General features: G+C 43.4%; 1 protein-coding gene across 1 annotated transcript in view; it reads left to right on the plus strand.

Moving 5' to 3' along the window:
- Positions 1-22062, plus strand: part of NVL (nuclear VCP like) — a 60895-nt gene that overhangs the window by 23005 nt on the left and 15828 nt on the right. Inside the window, exons 7-19 of the mRNA XM_038760844.1 lie at positions 12-284; positions 3074-3173; positions 3462-3538; positions 3800-3934; positions 4808-4909; positions 9948-10065; positions 11890-12034; positions 12898-13162; positions 13345-13563; positions 14670-14774; positions 15636-15698; positions 19968-20087; positions 20906-21005. Coding sequence (XP_038616772.1) covers positions 12-284; positions 3074-3173; positions 3462-3538; positions 3800-3934; positions 4808-4909; positions 9948-10065; positions 11890-12034; positions 12898-13162; positions 13345-13563; positions 14670-14774; positions 15636-15698; positions 19968-20087; positions 20906-21005 — 1822 coding nt within the window. The remainder of the gene's footprint in view (positions 1-11; positions 285-3073; positions 3174-3461; positions 3539-3799; positions 3935-4807; positions 4910-9947; positions 10066-11889; positions 12035-12897; positions 13163-13344; positions 13564-14669; positions 14775-15635; positions 15699-19967; positions 20088-20905; positions 21006-22062) is intronic.

Genomic DNA, 22062 nt, shown 5'->3' on the forward strand with positions numbered 1-22062 from the left:
TTTTCTTGCAGTCCAGAAATCACATGAACAACTCTCTACTGTCCTTGTACCGGAAAGGAAATGTAGATTCTGTTCCAGCAACATCTGTGACTGAGCCCGCAGCCAGCAACGCCCCAACATCATTGGCCACCCCTAAAATAAACTCCTCCCTGCCAAAGATCCCTGCTTTTACCAAGGTCTCTGAAGGTGGATGGTTCATTGACAGAACCCCAGGTGGAAAAGAAGACAATTTCTTTGATCTTTCAGAGGAGGATGGAGGTGATCATAAAAAGTTGACTTCTGAGGTACAGCTGTTTCTGTTGGAGAAATTAGGCCATTTGCTAGGTGTATCATCCTAGCATCTCAGTCTGGGACAGTCGCATTCCCCACTTACATGACCATAATTGACTCACTGAGTTGCAAGAACTGAGTAGAGTCAGTATGTTTCTGTTTAGGACTCCAAGCCTGCCTTTGGAAGGGCTCTGATTCCAACTTTTCCAGATAAACCTGTTTGCCGTGGGTTGGCTTCAGCCACAATTTATAAAACCGATGGTGTGACCTTCAGTGGAGCACAATCCAGGAGTCTGAACTAAATTCTCATCCTGGCTTTGCTGTTTACTTAGGCAAATTATTTCACTTCTATTTATCTTTCCTTCTGCGAAGTGAAGGTAGTAACACTGACCCAATAGCAGGGTATTCAGAGTCAGATAATTATTTTTTAAACCGTTTGTGACATATGCCAAGTGAAGTCAGGGAAGCCATTCATTTCAATGAAACGTTATCAGTAGTTGTGAAGTTTTGTTTTTGAAAGTGTTGGGTGCATCCAAAGCCACCTTTGGGAAGTTCATGTCATAACTGCTTGAGTAGATGTGGAATGAACGTGGAGACTCTAGATGAAATATGGAGGGCTGAGGAGGGCACTCTCCCAAAGATTGAGTTTTGGAGATTTATTAGTGCTCAACTTTGATCTTATTTCAAAAGTACGTGCTAGGGGAGAGGTTTTGGAGAGCTGTTGGCACTTCCTCGTAGGGCAGCAATTCTCATTTAGGTTGTGGTGCCACTGGGTATCATGAGACTTCATAGCACAAGAGGGACTGCTGTTATCTGATTTTCATTAATGCTCTGGGAAAGGAAGGGAGTGTCTAAAGCAGTGTGTCATTAGAATCCAATGGGTGGGGTACCCTGAAAGTGGAATCAAGTGACCAAGCCCTTTGACTTGGCAAAGCCTACCCCATGGCAGTGTTTTCATTGGCATATCTTTATGCATGCTTTTCCACCAAGAATTGATGGTATTGTCAGTGCTTGGCAAAAGAAGGACCTTTAAGATCAGATGCTATGGGGTCTGATAACATCTACAGGCATCTCAGGAGTCTCATAATTGAGTTACCTTGGCTGTTGTGTCATAAAGAGGGGGCATGGCGTTTATATCAGTTGTGTTTATTGAGTGCTTGCTGTGTGCAAGGCACTGTATTAAGCATTTGGAAAAGTGCATTTTAACAGAATTGGTAGACTTATTCTGTGTCCTCTAGAAGGGGAGACCGTCATTAGGGTAAAATACAGATACGTGCATAAGTGCTGTGGAACGGAGGGGATGGTCAGTGGGGAGAGTGGTCTGTCGGATATAAAATGAGGAGGGAGTGCTAGGCCAGAGGCAGGGCGTGGGCGATGGGGCAGCAGTGAGATAGATGAGATTGAGGTACAGGGAGTAGGTTGACATTAGAGGAGCGAAATATGCTGGCTGGGTTGTGGTAGGAAATCAGTGTGATATGATGGGAAGAGCGAGAGTGCTTTAAAGCCAACGGGAAGGAGTTTCTGTTTGCATTGGTGAATGGGTAACCACTAGGGGTTCTTAAGGAGTGAGGAAAAATGGACTGACCAGTTTTGTAGCAAAATGATTCAGGCGGCAGAGTGAAGTATGGAATGGAATGAGGAGAGTCAGGAGGAAGGGCAGGCAGCAAGGATGCTGATGCAGTAAATTGTTATAAAAATAAAAATGCTTGGCAATTAGGATCTGATAACACTTTATAAATGAGCACGTCCTGTGGGTTTTTTTTTTTTTTAAGTGGTGGAAATAGCGGCCCAGAGAGGATAAACAGTCTGCCCAAAGTCCAAGAGGGATCTGAGGCTCAGAAAGACTGATCTTTTAGACTGTGAGCCCACTGCTGGGTAGGGACTGTCTCTATATGTTGCCAACTTGTACTTCCCAAGCGCTTAGTACGGTGCTGTGCACACAGTAAGCGCTCAATAAATACGATTGATGATGATGATGATTCATTTTGGGACAGTCTGTTGTGCCCTGGAACTGAGGCAAAACTCTGGCAGTCCTTGCAGGCTGACAGAGTTTCTCTCAGGGTATCGGCTGGAGGCAAACTAGACTGGAGGTTGTGGAGTCAGTGGCAATTCATTTCACTCCTTTTTTATCCTTATCATAGGACTGCCTTAGCCTGTCCTCTGGCCTCAGCCAGATTGATGTAGGAGTTTTCCTCCAGTCACATCCTCCTGCCAGCCTTCTCTACTCAGGCCTGCATTCCATTTCTAGACCTAACCCCAGCCCGTGGATATCCACCTCTCAGTAGCTTGGGGGGATCCCTAGGCCCAGACCACCTGCTTTAATCAAAGTGAGGGCGGCTGCCCTCCTCTTAGCTTTAGTTTCAGGATATGAGGCTTGAGAGAAAGGAAAAATCTCTTAGAAAATCAACTGCATTATCGTTACGTCTAAAATCAAGTGTCTTTTCTATTCATAAAGGAGTGGCTTCTGACTTGACCTCCATTAATAAATAATTGCCTTGCTCCCTCTCTTGCAGGCTGCTTAATAAAGACTTTTGAATGTTATTTTGGTCGATCATTGGAATAGGAAAATCAAAGTTGGCCCTGAAGCCTGACTTCAGGGTCATAATTAAAAATCAATCAAAACATTTTCCTGGGAGAAAATCCATTTTTGACTGATATTTCTCTTTAAACCTTTGAAGTTTGTGGCAGTGCGTTTCCTGAAATGGCTTGGAGACCTATAGAATCGACTGACTATAATTGGCATGCTTCCTAGGGTGAACCTATCTTCTCCATCCAGGATTCTAAAGATGTTTCTCTTCCACAGAGAGAAAGGAGAAAAAAAGGCAGGCTGAAGAAAGGGAAAAGAAGGCAGGAAACCCTTCAGGAAGTGGATGGAGAAATAGAAGATGTTTTGCGAAAGAAAGGTGAGACCAATAAGAGTGTTGGCAGTTTGCACATATCTGGGTTGTATGTGGTAATGCTGATTCTAACACCCAGGAGTTGGTTCTCAGAATTTCACAAGACAATTTTAGGGGAAGGAAATGATCTCTTCTGTCAGCATATAGGCTTTTAATAAGGTGGGGACTTGTTCCATAGCCCCGATTCTTTATATGAGAATTGAAATGTTTCAATATCTGATGGCAGCCGGAGCATGTCTGTTTTCACAGAGTTTACTTACTATATTCTTCTGTCCTCCCTTTTCTTCTCGGCAGCTAAATCCACAGGACCACAGCTGCAGATCTCGGCTTTGAAGTTTGAAGATGTGGGAGGCAATGATGCAACCCTGAAGGTTCGTCCAATCCGGAATGTTTCCTCCCAGTAGTTGGTGGGCTAGAAATGGAAGGGAATAAAGCCCGGCTGTCTGTCTTTCTGTGTTTGCAGGGAGAGCAGGATCTTGGAGTAGTCTTTTAGACCATATTGAGGGGTAAAAACAGCCCAGGGGCCTGAAAGCTCCCAGCCTCTCCTTGTTGAATTAGAACAATGACTTGAGCTCCATCTCATCCCTTCTCTCCTCTTCCCCTCCCTGCCTCCTCTTCGCCCCCCCAAACAGGAAGTATGCAAGATGCTGATCCATATGCGTCATCCTGAAGTATACCTCCATTTGGGTGTGGTTCCACCTAGGGGATTTCTTTTGCATGGACCACCAGGGTGTGGAAAAACATTACTTGCACAGGCAGTTGCTGGGGTAAGAAATACTGGAATTTGGCATGCACTCTCTTTTCCTCTCCTTCTCTCTCTCTCTCACTCATGTCCTCGAGAAGAGGAAAGTCATTTAAGAAGGGAGATACCCTATTTATTTCAAGGCTCCCCCATTAGGCTGTCATCTGTTGTAAAATGCCTAGAGAGTAAACTCTTTGTGGGCAAGAAATGTCTCATGCGTCCATTGTATTTTCCCAGTCACTTAGTACATGGCAAATTTAGCAAATGTTATTACTACTATTACTTGAATTTGTGGACATGCATGTGGTCTGAAAGGGTGAAGCCAGAGGTGAATGGTAACAGCAAACATGTAATTGACTGATTAGGCATCCCATCCATGAAGGTGAGCATAATTGGGTTATTTTTTGGTGGTCCTCCTGGTGTGTGGCTTCAGACTGAAAGGGACTCGCCCTCTCCTCCCGTGCCCTCTCATGACTTGCCTCAAAGTTAAGGTGGAGGGAGGGATGTTATCAGGGAGGTGTGGGGCAAATTTGTCATGTCACTGCTCCTGTTGTTTGTCATCTGTAGGGAAATGATATTTCAAAATAGGTTGGCTCCAGCTTGAAGTGGGGAAAAGATAACTCCCCAGATCAGAACTTCCTAATGCCTCCAAGTCTGGCTAAACATTCGTGGAGTTTGAATCAATAGTGAAAGAAACCCCCAGACCAGGTGTGCTAATAAAATTATAACTTAAGGCTTGGGCCATTGAATCATCAATACGTTAATTGGGTCTTTAGGAAAATAAGTGTTTCTTTCTCCTGGCAGCATCAGAGGAAATGTCAAAGATTAAAACTTGGCAACTCCAATATGATTTTGGTTGGTTTTTGTGTGTGTGTGTGTGTGTGTGCTTGTGCCATAGGAACTTGACTTGCCAATTCTCAAAATAGCTGCTACGGAGATTGTATCTGGAGTATCTGGAGAATCTGAACAGAAGCTGAGAGAGCTCTTTGAACAAGCTGTGGTAAGTCCAGCAGGCACCCATCTAAGTACTTGTTTCTGTGGTTTTAAGATTATGCTTTAGGTCCTTTTATTATTGGGTCCATGTTCAGAATTATTTCTTCATTCATCGACCATTCTGATTTTATGATATTTAGTAGCAAGGACCGCTTTTATTCAGGAGCCTAGTGTTAACTGGCATATCCATTTTGAGTAGGCATTTTATCTCCAATACCAGTGTGATTGTAAAATGCTAGTTTTCTCTTGCATATGGAACAGGTCCTATGCCTGATCTGATTATCTTGTATCTGCCCGGTGCTTAGCATAGCGTTTGCCACGTGGTAAGTGCTTAACAAATACGGCTTACTATTGTTATTAGTAGTAGTATGTAACTGTGTGCGTAAGCACATGCCATTATCAGCAAATGAAAGTTATACTCCCTTTTGCCGGTCCCTGGTCATCACAGGACTGCTGTAAGTTAGAAATGGGTACTTAATGATAAAAATACCGCTGAGCTTGCTACAAAGTCTGTACTAACTCCTTGAGTGTACACCTCAATTTATAAAGCAAAAACTTTCACTTCTGGGACTTGAGTGGTAACTGAGATGGTGAGGAAGTAGTAGAAATGGACCAGTTATTTAATTTAACACAAACTTTAAAATCGAAGGGCAATGCAGAGAAAAGGGTGGAGGTGAGGATGGGTTGCTTCTGTTGTCTGCCACTCAGACCTAAGCGCATTAGTTGGTGGATTTTATTTGCATGCTGATATAGTAATTTGTAGGTCACAGTAGAAGTGGGACATTGCAGGGAGAGAGACAGACTATTGAGGCTATTTTTAATTTTCCCTGCTAATCAAATCTGTATGTGGTGTGTCTCATAATTGAGTGATTTGAAATAGAATTGTGCTTGTTCTCCAATATATGAAAAGTTAGATCAGTGTGCTATTTCTGCCATGATCCTATTCTGTTCAAATTTGATCTTAACAATGAATGGCTGTCTTGCCGTTTTTTGTGTTCCAGACCCTGAATTAAGTGCTGGGGAAGATACAAGATAATCAGATTGGACAGTCTCTGGCCCACTTGGGGCTCATAGTCTTAATCCCCATTTTGCAGGTGAAGTAACTGAGGCTCAGAGAAGTGAAGGGACTTTGCCCAAGGTCCCACAGCAGACAAGTAGTGGAGCCGGGACTAGAACCCAGGTCCTCTGACTCCCAGGGCTATGCAGCATTTACTAGGCCACACATCATTTTGAGATGGACATCCAGTGCACGTTAAGGTTACAAATAGGGGCACACCGGTTGATCCATCCACCCATTAGTTCTGATTGTCCTTCTCCATATACCAACCTAATAATAATGGTGGTATTTAAGTATTTACTGTGTGCAAAGCACTGCACCAAGTGCTGGGAGAGATATGAGGTAATCAAGGTGGACACTGTCCCTGTCCCAAATTGTACTCACAGTTTAAATTTGAGAGAGAACAAGTATTGAATCCCAATTTTATAAGTGAGAGAACCGAGGAATGGGTAAGTGAAGTGACTGGCCCATGGTCACGTAGCAGACAGGTGGCAGAGCCCAGATCCCCTGTCTCCCACCACAGTGCTCTTTCCACTAGGCCACAGGACGTAGCGTTGGGAGAACTATGGACGTAGCCTGCCAGTGCTCGGACAGGTTCTTTTTCTTAGTTACATTAGTCACCATTTTTGAGTCAGCCAAATTGGTGCTACACCCTTCTTCCCAATTGTCTGTCCCACTCCTTTTCATTAGCGTGACTAATCAAGGTCTTAAATCTAGACGGTTCATCAGATTATAAAAGTCATATATTACATAATCATTCAATCATATTGAGTGCTTACTGTGTGCAGAGCACGGTACTAAAACGTTTGGAAAGTACAGTTCAGCAACAGAGACAATCCCTGCCCAACAACGGGCTCACAGTCTAAAACAAAACAAGTAGCTATCAGTAGCAACAGTATAAATAAATAGAATTAGATATGTATGCATCATTAATAAAGCAAGTAGAATAATAAATATTTACATATATACACAAGTGCAGTGGGGCAGGGAGGAGGATAGAGCAGAGGGAGGGAGTTGGGGCCGTGGGGAGGGGAGGAGGAGCAGAGGAAAAGGGGGGCTCAGTCTGGGAAGGCCTCCTGGAGGAGGTGAGTTTTCAGTAGGGCTTTGAAGGGGGGAATTGTGCTAGTTTGGCAGATGTGAGGAAGGAGTTCATTCTAAGCCAGAGATAGGACTTGGGCCTGGGGTCGATGGCGGGACAGGCGGGAACGAGGCACAGTGAGTAGATTAGCACCAGAGAAGCAGAGTGTGCGGGCTGAGATGTAGAAGGAGAGAAGGGAGGTGAGGTAGGAGGGGGCAAGGTGATGGACAGCTTTGAAGCCAATAGTGAGGAGTTTTTACTTACCCTCTATTAATTGATTAATTAATCTATTACTTAATAGAATAATTAATTCTATTTAATTATTATTATTCTATACCCCCCATCTTACCTCCTTCCCTTCCCCACAGCACCTGTATATATGTATATATGTTTGTACATATTTATTACTCTATTTATTTTACTTGTACATATACTCTGTCCTAATCCTCCTCGACCTCTCAGCTGCCTTTGACACTGTGGACCACCCCCTTCTCCTCAACACGTTATCTGACCTTGGCTTCACAGACTCCGTCCTCTCCTGGTTCTCCTCTTATCTCTCCGGTCGTTCTTTCTCAGTCTCTTTTGCAGGCTCCTCCTCCCCCTCCCATCCTCTTACTGTGGGAGTTCCCCAAGGTTCAGTGCTTGGTCCCCTTCTGTTCTCAATCTACACTCACTCCCTTGGTGACCTCATTCGCTCCCACGGCTTCAACTATCACCTCTACGCTGATGACACCCAGATCTACATCTCTGCCCCTGCTCTCTCCCCCTCCCTCCAGGCTCGCATCTCCTCCTGCCTTCAGGACATCTCCATCTGGATGTCTGCCCGCCACCTAAAGCTCAACATGTCGAAGACTGAGCTCCTTGTCTTCCCTCCCAAACCTTGTCCTCTCCCTGACTTTCCCATCTCTGTTGACGGCACTACCATCCTTCCCGTCTCACAAGCCCGCAACCTTGGTGTCATCCTCGACTCCGCTCTCTCATTCACCCCTCACATCCAAGCCGTCACCAAAACCTGCCGGTCTCAGCTCCGCAACATTGCCAAGATCCGCTCTTTCCTCTCCATCCAAACCGCTACCCTGCTAATTCAAGCTCTCATCCTATCCCGTCTGGACTACTGCACTAGCCTTCTCTCTGATCTCCCATCCTCGTGTCTCTCTCCACTTCAATCCATACTTCATGCTGCTGCCCGGATTATCTTTGTCCAGAAACGCTCTGGACATATCACTCCCCTCCTCAAAAACCTCCAATGGCTACCGATCAATCTGCGCATCAGGCAGAAACTCCTCACCCTGGGCTTCAAGGCTCTCCATCACCTCGCCCCCTCCTACCTCACCTCCCTTCTCTCCTTCTACTGCCCAGCCCGCACCCTCCGCTCCTCCACCACTAATCTCCTCACTGTACCTCGCTCTCGCCTGTCCCGCCATCGACCCCCGGCCCACGTCATCCCCCGGGCCTGGAATGCCCTCCCTCTGCCCATCCGCCCAGCTAGCTCTCTTCCTCCCTTCAAGGCCCTGCTGAGAGCTCACCTCCTCCAGGAGGCCTTCCCAGATTGAGCCCCTTCTTTCCTCTCCCCCTCGTCCCCCTCTCCATCCCCCCGCCTTACCGCCTTCCCCTCCCCACAGCACCTGTATATATGTATATATGGTTGTACATATTTATTACTCTGTTTATTTATTTATTTATTTATTTATTTTACTTGTACATTTCTATCCTACTTATTTTATTTTGTTGGTATGTTTGGTTCTGTTCTCTGTCTCCCCCTTTTGGACTGTGAGCCCACTATCGGGTAGGGACTGTCTCTATGTGATGCCAATTTGTACTTCCCAAGCGCTTAGTACAGTGCTCTGCACATAGTAAGCGCTCAATAAATACGATTGATTGATTGATTGATTGATCTATCCTATTTATTTTATTTTGTTAGTATGTTTGGTTTCGTTCTCTGTCTCCCCCTTTTAGACTGTGAGCCCACTGTTGGGTAGGGACTGTCCCTATATGTTGCCAATTTGTACTTCCCAAGCACTTAGTACAGTGCTCTGCACATAGTAAGCGCTCAATAAATACGATTGATGATGATGATGATGATGATATGGAGGTTGATAGGCAACCGCTGGAGATTTTTGAGGTGGGGGCGGGGTGCCATGCCCAGAGCGTTTCTGTAGAAAGATAATCCGGGCAGCAGAGTGAAGTGTAGACTGAAATGGGGAGAGACGGGAGGTTGGGAGATCCGAAAGGATGCTCATGCAGTAATCCAGTAGGGATAGGATGAGTGATTGTACTAACAAGGTAGTGGTTTGCATGGAGAGGAAAGGGTGGATCTTGGCACTGTTGTGAAAGTGAGACCGGCAGGTTTTGGTGATGGATTGGATATGTGGGGCTGACCTTTTGTACTTCGTTGAAACTTGCTAACCTCCTCATTTCATGGATAATCCTTTTACAGTATATAATCCTTTTACAGTATTGAACTGTTTTTACAGTGCTCTCCAGGGAATCAAAGTGGGAATTGATACCTATAAATCATTTCACTCATATCAACTGTGATGAACCTAGGCTGTCCATTTAGATTTTGAAGTTCCTTTTGCTTGGGAATTCATCATAAACTCTTTTTTTTAAAGAAAAACAGTTTGGGCTTTGTGAACTATGATCAGAACATTATCACCTTAAACAAACTGTAGGGCCCCATTTTGTGGCTATTCTTGCACATGCTTCCCCGTGATTTCTTCTATCCAAGGCTCTAGCAGGTAATGCTCGTAGTACGGAACAAAAACGAAAGTTAGAGTTTACTTAATTTTGACTGGGACCTGTCTTATTTAGGATTGGCTCTCGGCCCTCGGATATGTAAGTTTTAATGGAAAATGGGCATTCCTGAAGTGTTGTGTGGGTTATTGATACATGTTTTATTTTTTTTTCTAGTCAAGTGCACCATGTATCCTGTTTATTGATGAGATTGATGCTATCACTCCGAAAAGAGAAGTTGCTTCAAAAGATATGGAAAGGAGAATTGTAGCCCAGCTTCTAACCTGCATGGATGGTCTGTATGAAAACAATTTGAAAAGTTCTCTTTATATTTCTTTGAAGTACCATTTTTCCTATTTTCCCCCCCCTCAAAAATAAAATGTGAAACCCCAACACAAGTCTTTGAATTGCTACAGCAGAACATGACTGGAGAAAACAAGCGTACCCAGGTGACTAATGTTATAAGGGAAGCAGCGTGGTTCAGTGGAAGGAGCACGGGCTTTGGAGTCAGAGGTCATGGGTTCAAATCCCAGGTCTACCAGTTGTCAGCTGTGTGACTTTGGGCAAGTCACTTAACTTCTCTGTGCCTCAGTTCCCTCATCTGTAAAACGGAGATTAAGACTGTGAGCCCCACGTGGGACTACCTGATCACCTTGTAACCTCCCCAGTGCTTAGAACAGTGCTTTGCACGTAGTAAGCCCTTAATAAATGCTATTATTATCATTATTATTATTATTATTAGCCACAGTTAGTTTGGATGATGGAGGAAATAGTTCTGATGACGACAAAATTGGTTGTGCCCCTGTTGGGAAATTGCCATTCCCAATGGTGTTCATTTATCTGAACTTTATATTAACCAAATTAGCATTAGCACTAGTTCAGATAGCTTTTTTCAACTTTCTCACATTGCAAACACTCTTGAAAATTTGGCCCCAGTGGAAAAATAGCTATTGGTGCCAGAAATGGTGTGAGTTACATGTTCTCCAATGGGTGAGGATTGGGGTCTCCCCAAGGCCCTCTAAAGTGGAAGTTGAACAGAGTTTGCTTATGCACAGTTCTATCATTCATTCATTCAGTCCTATTTATTGAGCGCTTACTGTGTGCAGAGCATTGTACTAAGCGCTTGGGAAGTACAAGTCGGCAACAAATCTCCTGAAGCTATCACATGACATTAGGAAGTTCAGGGGAACCTTACATGACCCTATTTAATTCGGTCGTGGCTTAAGGAAACCAGAGAGCTCAGTCAAACAAATTGATGCTGAACTAAATGCTACAGTGCTCTCGCTAAGTCCCTATGGAGCTACTTATGAGCATGTATTTTATTTTGTTAGTATGTTTGGTTTTGTTCTCTGTCTCCCCCTTTTAGACTGTGAGCCCACTGTTGGGTAGGGACTGTCTCTATATGTTGCCAACTTGTACTTCCCAAGCGCTTAGTACAGTGCTGTGCACACAGTAAGTGCTCAATAAATACGATTGATGATGATGATGTATGACTTTGTCTGAAATCCAGGCTTACCCCAGAGGGGGCTGCCCTATAAATCCTGGCCAAAAATGTGCTTTTCTGACACACTCCCATGAAAAGCAGGTGTTGGAGATAAAAAAAAATACAAACTGCAGTCATAGCTATGTGAAAGACATGCATGTGAATGGAAGCAGTTCAGAGTCCTGACCAGTGGTATTGGACATTTGATTTTTAATAACGATGATAGGTTGTAGTGTGGCCTTGGGGCTTTATAGCATGGGGAAAGTCCATCTCCAATTGCTTTCTCTGAAGCTGGAGACCACTCCAGTTAGGATCCAGGTCCAAAGGGGCTACAGGGCTGCAGGCAGTAAAGGTGGAACTCCAAAGTGATGGCAGGTGATAATGTAGAACAGGCTGCTGTGTGTCCACTGTCAAAGACAGTGCAAGCCACTCTTATCCACATTCCTTAGACCCAGAGCCAAGCTGCCTCCTGACAGAATCCCTGCCCAGTCTTTAGTTTTTACTGAGTACTTACCGTGTGGAGAGCACTGTACTAAGGACTTGGTGGGTGGCGGAGGGGGGCGCGTACAGTAGAATTAGATATGATTCCTCCTCTCAAGCACCTGACAATCCCTCATTTGCTTCCTTCTCTCTCAGACCTGAATAGCTTGGCTGCTACTGCTCAGGTCCTGGTCATTGGGGCGACAAACAGACCGGACTCACTGGACCCTGCACTGAGACGAGCTGGAAGGTTTGACCGCGAAATTTGCCTAGGAATTCCAGATGAGGCGTCTAGGGAAAGGTACGTTTCAGTAGAATGAGGTTTGTTTCACGTGGCTACCTTGTCGGCCAAGAAATCCAGTTTCCTGACTTGCTTCAGGCAGTAATCTTGTGAACACAAGCAGTGGGAAATGAAAGCCATATGAGGTAGAAAAGATCACAGTCTAGGAATGGCAGTTCCAGCAGTTAAACCCAGGGTAGGGGACCCAACTGCCCACCTCCCCAGTGGTATTGTGGGGATAGGAATGGGGAAGAACTCTCCGAAGAACACTAATTTTGCCTGGCTTAGGAAGATAGTTTAAGTGTAAAGAGTAAATAGGGGAAGCAGCGTGGCTCAGTGGAAAGAGCCCAGGCTTTGGAGTCGGAGGTCATCGGTTCAAATCCCGGCTCCGCCACTTGTCAGCTGTGTGACCTTGGGCAAGTCACTTCACTTCTCTGGGCCTCAGTTCCCTCATCTGTAAAATGGGGATTAAGACTGTGAGCCCCCCGTGGGGCAACCTGATCACCTTGTAAACTCCCCAGCACTTAGAACAGTTCTTTGCACATAGTAAGCACTTAATAAATGCCGTCATTAAATAGTTTGTCATGCAAGTCATGACAACTATATGTTGCCAATTTGTACTTCCCAAGCACTTAGTACAGTGCTCTGCACATAGTAAGCACTCAATAAATACGATTGATGATGATGAAGTCATGCCTGTTTTTTCCTGGCAGTTACTACTACTGTGCTGGATACATTTCAATTGCCTGACTGAAGCCGGATGAGCGCTTTGGTGATGGATAAATAGAGACTAGCTTCTGGAGACCATTTCAAAACAGCTAAATGTTTCGGATTGGAACAAAAGTCATGATTTTCTGTATTTTTTTTCCCTCCCCCTCCCACAGAATTCTTCAGACATTGTGCAGAAAGCTGAAGCTCCCTCAGTCTTTCGATTTTCACCACTTAGCCCACCAGACACCGGGCTATGTTGGTGCTGACCTTATGGCACTGTGTCGGGAAGCAGCTATGTGTGCTGTGAACAGAGTCCTAATAAAGGTCGGGGAGCAGAAGGGGCAGCATTTACAGGCAGGAGGTTCATCTTATGAAGGAGACCTGGCTGAGTTGATGGAAACTGAGGAGGGGGTCAAGAAGCCACAGCTTTCTGTACAGGTACTTTAAATCTCCTGTGACACGTGTCTCTTTTTGTGATGTTTTTCTGTTTTGGAACAGGGGCAAGTAATTCACAGAGAAGCTAATTCAAGTGTTCAGTGGCAACAGAGGTTTGAATAAAGTGGTGTAGTAACTTTTTGTTTTTGTTTTTGTGTTTGGTTTTTTTTCCTTCTCTTGCCTAGGATGAATTACAAAAGCTGCTGGAGCTGCTAAAGGAGCAAGGCCCCCTCCTCGAGGAACAGCTGCAAATGCTGTGCATTGAGATGAATGATTTCACTGTTGCTCTGTCCTCCGTTCAGCCTTCTGCCAAGAGAGAAGGTTTTGTCACTGTCCCCAATGTGACATGGGCAGATATTGGGGCTCTAGAAGATATCCGTGAGGAACTCACTATGGCCATATTGGTAAGTGTGACTAAATTGACATGTGAGTGCTTATTTTAAACCACCAAGTGTGAAGCTACATACGGCAGTGTCTGGTTGTGTACATAACTATTTTAATGTCAGCTGTTTGAGTATTATGTAAGAAACACTAATGACTTATTATTTAATCAAAGCCTAAATTTCTAAAACTTTTTCCTTTAATTCATTGACATATTTATGGAGCGCTTACTGTGTGCAGAGCACTGTACTAAGCGTTTGGGAAGTGCAAATCGGCAGCATAGAGACAGTCCCTACCCAACAATGGGCTCTTGAGGGAGTGTGAATGCTTGTAGTTTTACTAAATAACTTTTGTGTCATTAAAGGTTAAATTTATTAGAGACACTTTCTGAAGTTGATCCTGTTAAAAGGGGGGGAATTAAAATAACCAACTGAAAGTGTTTTAGCAGTGAAATTTTAGTTTCTCATCTGTCAACCTTAATGATTGTATAGTAGTAGTAATTGTAGTGTAAAAGCAATAATAAGTAATAGGAGTGGTAGCAATTAATAGTAGTAATAGTAGAGTAGTGAGGGTCTCTGATCCTCAAGGGGCACAGACTCTAAGGGGAAAGGGAACTGGCAACAGACATAAGAAAAAAAATAAAGCAGCATGATTGTTTCATATGCAGTATTTGTGGAACTTTGATCTTGTCTTTAAATATATAACCAGATATGGAGCAGAAAGTAATTTGATTTTTAGTATGATGGTCTCATAGCTTTTGGGCTGAATTTCTGACTGCTGCTGTTTCTGATGTATGATGGGGAGAGCAGTATGTGAACTTTCCCTTTGCAATCAAGTTAGACTGTGAGCCCCATGTGGGGCAGTTACTGTGTCCAGCCTGATTACCTTATATCTACCCCAGCGCTTAGAATAGCACTTGACATATAGTAAGTACTTAACAAATACCATTAAAAAGTTTGTTTCCTACGCAAGTTTTAGGGCTTCATTTTCAAAACTAGTGCCTAAAGCAGTCCACAGTACATGTAAGCTGGCGTATCTAGGTGCCAATTTAAACCTACCTTTCATCTGGGGGTCTGGGGGTTGGGGAGACAGAGAGAGATTTAACTGTTATTGGTAATTTTGTTCCCAGGCTCCAGTGCGTAACCCAGAGCAGTTTAAAGCCCTTGGGTTACTGGCCCCCGCTGGGATCCTTCTTGCTGGTCCACCTGGCTGTGGTAAAACCCTACTAGCAAAGGTAGGAGTTCAACCTCAAGAATTTTTTTGGCTGGTCAGCATAATAGAGATGCAGTAATGTGGAAAACAATAGTTATGATTTCTTACAGTAGTGTCCAAATATTAGTTAAATATTGTCAGTTACTGAATTCCTGAATTTTTTTTTTCATCTTTCAGAGGAAAAAAGTGAGTGCACATTTACCAAATCGGTGACGTCTAACTTAAATTTGTGGGTGCTTTATACTTAATTTTGGCATGCCATTTGTGTAGAAAAAAAATTGTGGTGGAACACTGGTTATGCTCTGCATACAGTAAGCTCTCAGTAAATATGGTTGACTGAATGAATTCAAATAGCAGGTCAATAAAATAGAATTTGTTGGACATTCATCTGTTTATGAGTTGTCCTAAGCTTCCCATTCCCTCACTGTCTGCTTGGCAATTTTCTGGAGCAGCAGCAGAAAGTGGAACCATTTCTTTTCTCACTTTTCCTTATTTTACCTGGCCAGCCAAATGTAGAGAGTCACTCCTGTGAGGAACATTTTCATTTGGAGTAGACTGGCCTCTATTGGGTAAGAAAGCAGCATATGGTGGTGGCAGCTTTGGGACTTTTCCTGATCTGTCACAGCACCCAGCCTTTCCTCCCTAAGTATCAAAGTAGTGGCATTTGCCAAGCAAAGATGTGCCCAAAGGAACCTAAATCATTGTAGGAGGACAGTGGCAAGTCTGATGACTCAGTGATCTAATTGATCCCTCATCTTCTCTGTCTCCCTCCCCCACTTTCCATCAGCTGGCATGGCCCTATGATTTTGCTGTAGAAAGCTTGCATGCTAAAATTCGCTCTAACGATATGATTGTCTTTCTCATTTTTTTTTTCTTGTGGTAGGCAGTGGCAAATGAGTCTGGACTGAATTTCATTTCTGTGAAAGGTCCTGAGTTACTAAATATGGTAAGTGGTGGTGGTAACCAGATTTCTTGAATTTGACATAGGAAAAGTGGAAGTAATTTTCCTTCCAAAATAGCTTCTCCCATGAGCTTCCATCACCCAAATCTACCTCGTAAATCTCTTCTTCACCAGAGAAGTTTGCCTTTTGGCTTTAAGCCGTTTTGCCTTCCTTTTTGCTTTCCCTCTTTCCCTATAAGCAACAGATGTGCCATTCTCTAATTTCAGGGTGCTGTGAAAACAAAAGACTAATTAACCCTTGAATCAGAACTTTCCACTGTTGCATTTCTTCCCTCTTTTAGAGTCTCTTGACCTTGTTGCCTCTTGTTGCTCTCACCCATTCTTTGGCCAAAAATCTGAAATGAATAGAGAGGTAAGGTTCTTGTGAAGGCCAGCATTTGTTTTTGGTTTATCTGTTCTTTATCTTTATCCCTGAGAATTGATAAGTACCTGCTGTAATCCTCCATGACCATTTGGACTTTGTCTATTCTTCTCATCCCTCTGATGTCTCTTGTTGTTAATGTTAAAATACTTCACATTTGCCTTTTTAAAGCTTTATGGTTCCTCCTTCCTTAGCTATTTATTCTTCTGCTTCGTCCAGGCCTTTATCTTATTAGCTCCCTTTATTTCCCTCTCCTAATTGTACCTCTGAACCTTCTTTCATGTTGCCCCCATGCAAGAATCTTCCTTCCAGATGACAACTTTTTGTCTACAAATTCTGACCCCAAGAAACATTTCAGTTAAAGCCTCCTTCTGAACTGTTTTGTTCAGAAAATGGAAACTCACACTCTTGAAAGTTAATCACTTTCTCTTTGGGTATGTTTTATGTTTAGTTTGATTTGTCTAAAGAAGAATAGGTCAGAGAATTATTGGAGAAGTAATATTGATATTTAAGATTGAAATATTCTAAAATTTGAGGACCGTAGCCAGCTTGCTCCATCTGCTCACCAAGTTGATTGTGAAACATTCTGTCTTTATAGAGTAGGGGTTGCTGCTTTATGTTGGCCTGCTTTTTCATGACTTTCGGTAGCGTGACTGAGGCATAGGATGGGGAAAAGGAAGGCTTGGTGGTTGGCATTTAGATGTTGGCATACGATAACTGTTTTAAAAAAAACAACTGGTTTGACACTTGCTTAGTCGGACCTCCTACTGCCAATATCATAGGAAAATCTCCCTTCTGTAAGATGGCCTTCTGCTCTAACTTGTATAGAACTATGAGCAGTAATTAGTCTTTGGGTGCATTTTCCCCTGTAATCAGGGTGGGAATCATCACTTGGAATTTCAAAGTCAAAGGGATCAACTGTCTACAACGTAACTTTTAGGCACTTAAGATTTCCCAAAACAATTTACTTGATTTAACCAAGTTTCTGCTTCGCAAGGTGCCATGCACCCCCAAGTGAAACATGCCAAAAAGCACAAACTGTCAGAATCATAAAACTGCAAGGAACTTCAAGAGGTTATTTGCTAGACTGAAAGCTCCTTGTAGGCAGGGAACAAGCATGTCTGCCAACTCTGTACTCTCCCAAGCAGTTAGTACAGTGCTGTGCACCCAGTAAGCACTCAGTAAACACCACTGATTGATGTATATGCAGTTCCCAGTAGTTTTGGACTTCTAATTGCTGTATTTTATGTTGATCATTTTCCAGACTCCAATATTATACATTTTCTTTCTGTACCTGGTTTTCAGTGTCTATTTACAGAAGAGAAAATCTCTTTGAGCCCTTGCTCCTATTGCCTTTACCTTGGTTGCTTATGGAGGTCGATCCATATGGGTATGGGGAAGGAGCAGGGAGGGGCCTGGGTGAACCTCTGTTAATGAGAAGCAGCGTGGCTCAGTGGAAAGAGCATGGGCTTTGGAGTCAGAGGTCATGGGTTCAAATCCCGGCTCCGCCAATTGTCAGCTGTGTGACTTTGGGCAAGTCACTTAACTTCTCTCTTCTGTAAAATGGGGATTAAGACTGTGAGCCCTCCGTGGGACAACCTGATCATCATCATCATCATCAATCGTATTTATTGAGCACTTACTATGTGCAGAGCACTGTACTAAGCGCTTGGAAAGTACAAATTGGCAACATATAGAGACAGTCCCTACCCAACAGTGGGCTCACAGTGTAAAAGGGGGAGACAGAGAACAAAACCAAACATACTAACCTGATCACCTTGTAACCTCCCCAGCGCTTAGAACAGTGCATTGCCCATAGTAAGCGCTTAATAAATGCCATCTTTTTATCTGAATATATTATGCTCAGTGTTTTCTGGCTCACTGTCTCATAAGTCTCTTTCAGCTGTGTTTAGCCAGTCAATTCCCCAGATTACCCATGGCTCTCTTGTATTTTGTCCCTAAACACAGAATAAATCCTATTGAAGTTCATTCTTTTTTTTAAAAAAAAAGGTATATTTAATTGTATTTCTCTGCTCTTAATTTTCACATGAAATGGAACTTATCACTGACAGGTGAGGGCTAGCATTCAGCAATAAAATGACTATTCTCCAAGTTTGATATGAGATATTGACCTGGACCAGTTCACTCCAGCTAGAGCATCCCAGGTCTGGAAAGAATCCAGGAAGACAAGCCCCGATCCAGAACCTCTCTGGTGGACGTGCAGGTTCTGGCTTGAGCCATTCACTAGTGGAATTGCCCTGAATTGGTGCCATCCATAAACTAACGAGCACACGTCCTATTTCATCCTCCAGGCTCCGGACCACAAAAATGCTAACTCCAGGAGTGATCCTGGGGTGCTACTTGAACGGTTCCCATCACCCAGTCTGATACCATTAGTATACTTTGAGTTATGACTCGTCATCCATTTGAGGTCCCCTTCATTGATAACCTACCCTAGATGAGGGTTTCTGTAATGCGTACCCAGAGATGGAAGCTGAGAGGGGCCAAAAAGCATATCAATTAGGAAGGGACAGCGAGTATTTCTCAGCAAATGCCTTAAATATTATCCAGGTCTTGGTTAGTTTTTCTGCATTATTGTAATTTTTAAAAGGTGCTGTCACCAAACAGTATCTGCCAGCCACTGCTGTAAAACTGTACCGGTACTCCGGGTCAGAGTCTATCAGGACCACTGATTCTGACGTGAGGCAGGACCATTTCAGCTACATTGGGGACAGTCATTCAATCATATGTATTGAGAGCTTCCTCTGGGCTTAATGATGTTTTGAGCACTGTATTCAGTGGAAAGAGCCCGGGCTTGGGAGTCAGAGGTGATGGGTTCAAATCCCGGCTCTGCCGCTTGTCAGCTGTGTGACTTTGGGCAAGTCACTTCACTTCTCTGGGCCTCAGTTACCTCATCTGTAAAATGGGGATTAAGATTGCAAACCCCACATGGGACAACATGATCACCTTGTATCCTCCCCAGCGCTTAGAACAGTGCTTTGCACATAGTAAGCGCTTAACAAATACCAAAATTATTATTACTAAGTGCTGGGGAGAGTACAATGTAACAGGGGTCTAACTTCTTTTTAAAGATATTCAGAAAAGATTCCTTAATCTAATTTAGTAATGCAGTTTTAGCACCTGAACCCGCTGTGACAGGCATTGTCCTTTCGTTGTACCCTTAAATCCCTCAAGCCACAGCTTCAACTTGTTTCCTCTTGTATTTGCTAGGCAATTTAATCACAGTCCCCTAGTAGAAATAGCGTGGCATAGTGGATAGAACCTGGGAGTCAAAGTCATGAGTTCTAATCCCGGCTCCTCCACTTGTCTACTGTGTGACCTTAGGCAAGTCACTTCACTTTTCTGTGTCTTTTACCTCATCTATAAAATGGGGATTGAGACTGTGAGCCCCACGTGGGACAGGGGCTTTGTCCGACTCGATTTGCTTGTATTCATTCATTCAATCGTATTTATTGAGCACTTACTGGGTGCAGAGCACTGTACTAAGCGCTTGGGAAGTACAAGTTGACAACTTATAGAGACGGTCCCTACCCAACAACGGGCTCACAGTCTAGAAGGGGGACACAGACAACAAAACATATTAACAAAAAATAAATAGAATAATAAATATGTACAAGTAAAATAGAGTAATAAATCTGTACAAACATACAATCTATAATAAATATATACAAACATATAGGTGCTGTGGGGAGGGGAAGGAGGTAGGGTGGGGGGGCATCTACCCCAGCGCTTAGTACAGTGTGTGGCACAATAATAAGTGCTGAATAAATACCATAATTTTGATTATGTTAGTCAAGCACTATATTTATATTAGGATAGTTAAGCTCTCTAACCTTGAAATGTTCCCCTTTTCCCATATTATGCATGTTTAGTACGTTGGTGAGAGCGAGCGAGCTGTGAGACAGGTTTTCCAGCGAGCCAGGAACTCTGCACCCTGTGTGATATTCTTTGATGAAGTGGATGCCTTGTGCCCTCGACGGTCAGACCGAGAGGTGAGTGAAGTGGAACTCTTTGTGCTTGTAACAGGCCGAAGACAGGGTTGGGTCAGTCCTTTTGTTATTTAAAAAAACAATATAAAAGTGAATGTGCGATATTGCCAGCTTTCACCTTCCCTTCCATCCATATGAGTGCTGTGACTTGTTTTAACCAGGGATGTCCTGTAAATATAATGAGCATTTCTGGTTAATATTTTATTTGCTGTTTTAGGCTGAGCTAGCTGAGACTTGAGTGTGTGTGTGTGTGCCTCCCTTTTCTGCCCTCTGTCTCCCTGCTTTATGCTGATGGTGAAGCTAACTTGCTGATGGTGGTTTGTTCAGCAACAGTTACACTTCCACTCCTGGCAGATAAATTTATGCCCTAAATCTATTCCCTTTCATATGTGTACATCTCAATAACTTTGGTATTTTGGTTTGCCTTGCCGTCCTGGAATGGTTTCTAGCTACTCTTCAAATGGCTAAACAGACACAAGAGCCTGGCCAAGAAAAGGAAAGATTTTTCTGAATAGAACTGGGAAATAGTGTGTTCCTTTTTTCTGTATTTTCTCATGAAATGATTGTTTTCCTATGCTCTCATGTATCAGTGGGACTTCAATCAATCAATCAATCAATCGTATTTATTGAGCGCTTACTATGTGCAGAGCACTGTACTAAGCGCTTGGGAAGTACAAATTGGCAACATATAGAGACAGTCCGTACCCAACAGTGGGCTCACAGTCTAAAAGGGGGAGACAGAGAATAAAACCAAACATACTAACAAAATAAAATAAATAGGATAGGTATGTACAAGTAAAATAAATAAATTGTTCTTTCAGTCAGGTGCTAGTGTCCGAGTGGTGAATCAGCTGCTTACAGAGATGGATGGCCTGGAGACACGGCAGCAGGTTTTCATTATGGCAGCCACAAACCGGCCAGGTGAGAAACTGAAGAGCCAAAAAGTATATAGCCCACAGGGAGGTTTCGTTTACAATTTGAGAAAGCAAATGAATGTCGGGGACTGAAATCTGTATCAGATATTCAAGCTTTGAAAGTTATGCAGTAAGACCAGTAGGCCCTTAAATACGGTTCAAAATCCAAGGCCCAGAGTTGATCCATCAGGTAATGAAATGACTTCTTAATACAGCCTTTTTCCTATCATCACCATCTGTATTTTATTTGACACTCTTGCCAGTGCACAAAGGGAATTACAGGATAAGATCTCTGACCTCAAGAAGCTTCAGTCTAATAGGGGAGGAGGGCGATGGAAAGGGGCCCCAAGTCCGTGCCACCACTGTCATACAGCATGGGGCTCCCCTTCTTGGTGCTGTCAGCCATAGCAAGTCATGCCTTGTTAGCAATATAAATAGCATCATCTCTGAATTCAGATGACCTCCAAATATAGTTAGACTTAATTGTAACATCACTTAAAGGACTGAGAGATTTGGGTTTCTAGAAAGTAGTGTTTAAACCAAGTAAAATCAGGAATAGCATTGACAGCCCTAGTGATAGTCTGGCCTCCTATTGCAGGCAGAGCTGAAGACAAGAAACCAAAGGGGAAGTAGGGAACTCTCGAAACACTTGCTGTCTCAGAATCACACATCAGTGGGAAAGTCTATGAGTGTCTTAAATTCATGAGAGGAAACTCTGGTTGGTGCTTTCCTCCAGCCTCCTTAGAGAAACTCATCTAGTCTCACTGACTTGTGAGCGTGTCCACTCAGAACTTTGTCTGCATATCTGGGTGTCTAAGAAAGGTTGTATGAGAGTAGTTTGTGGGTATAGCAAAGCCTATATCTCTGACGGAGTGTAGGCATTTGGGTTTGGTTTAGTTTTCCCCATTCTTTTTCCTTGTTCATTAAATTCAACTTCTTTGTCTGTCTTCTCAGTGTTTGGGGAAATGGCTGCTGGTATCGTGAATTTCCCACAGGTTCTTTCCCATTATCTCCTATAGATCAACTTTCACTAAAGACTACAGAATAATACTTGCAGTCCTATG

Source organism: Tachyglossus aculeatus, chromosome 19 (assembly GCF_015852505.1).
Source record: "Tachyglossus aculeatus isolate mTacAcu1 chromosome 19, mTacAcu1.pri, whole genome shotgun sequence".
Classification (NCBI taxonomy): domain Eukaryota; kingdom Metazoa; phylum Chordata; class Mammalia; order Monotremata; family Tachyglossidae; genus Tachyglossus; species Tachyglossus aculeatus.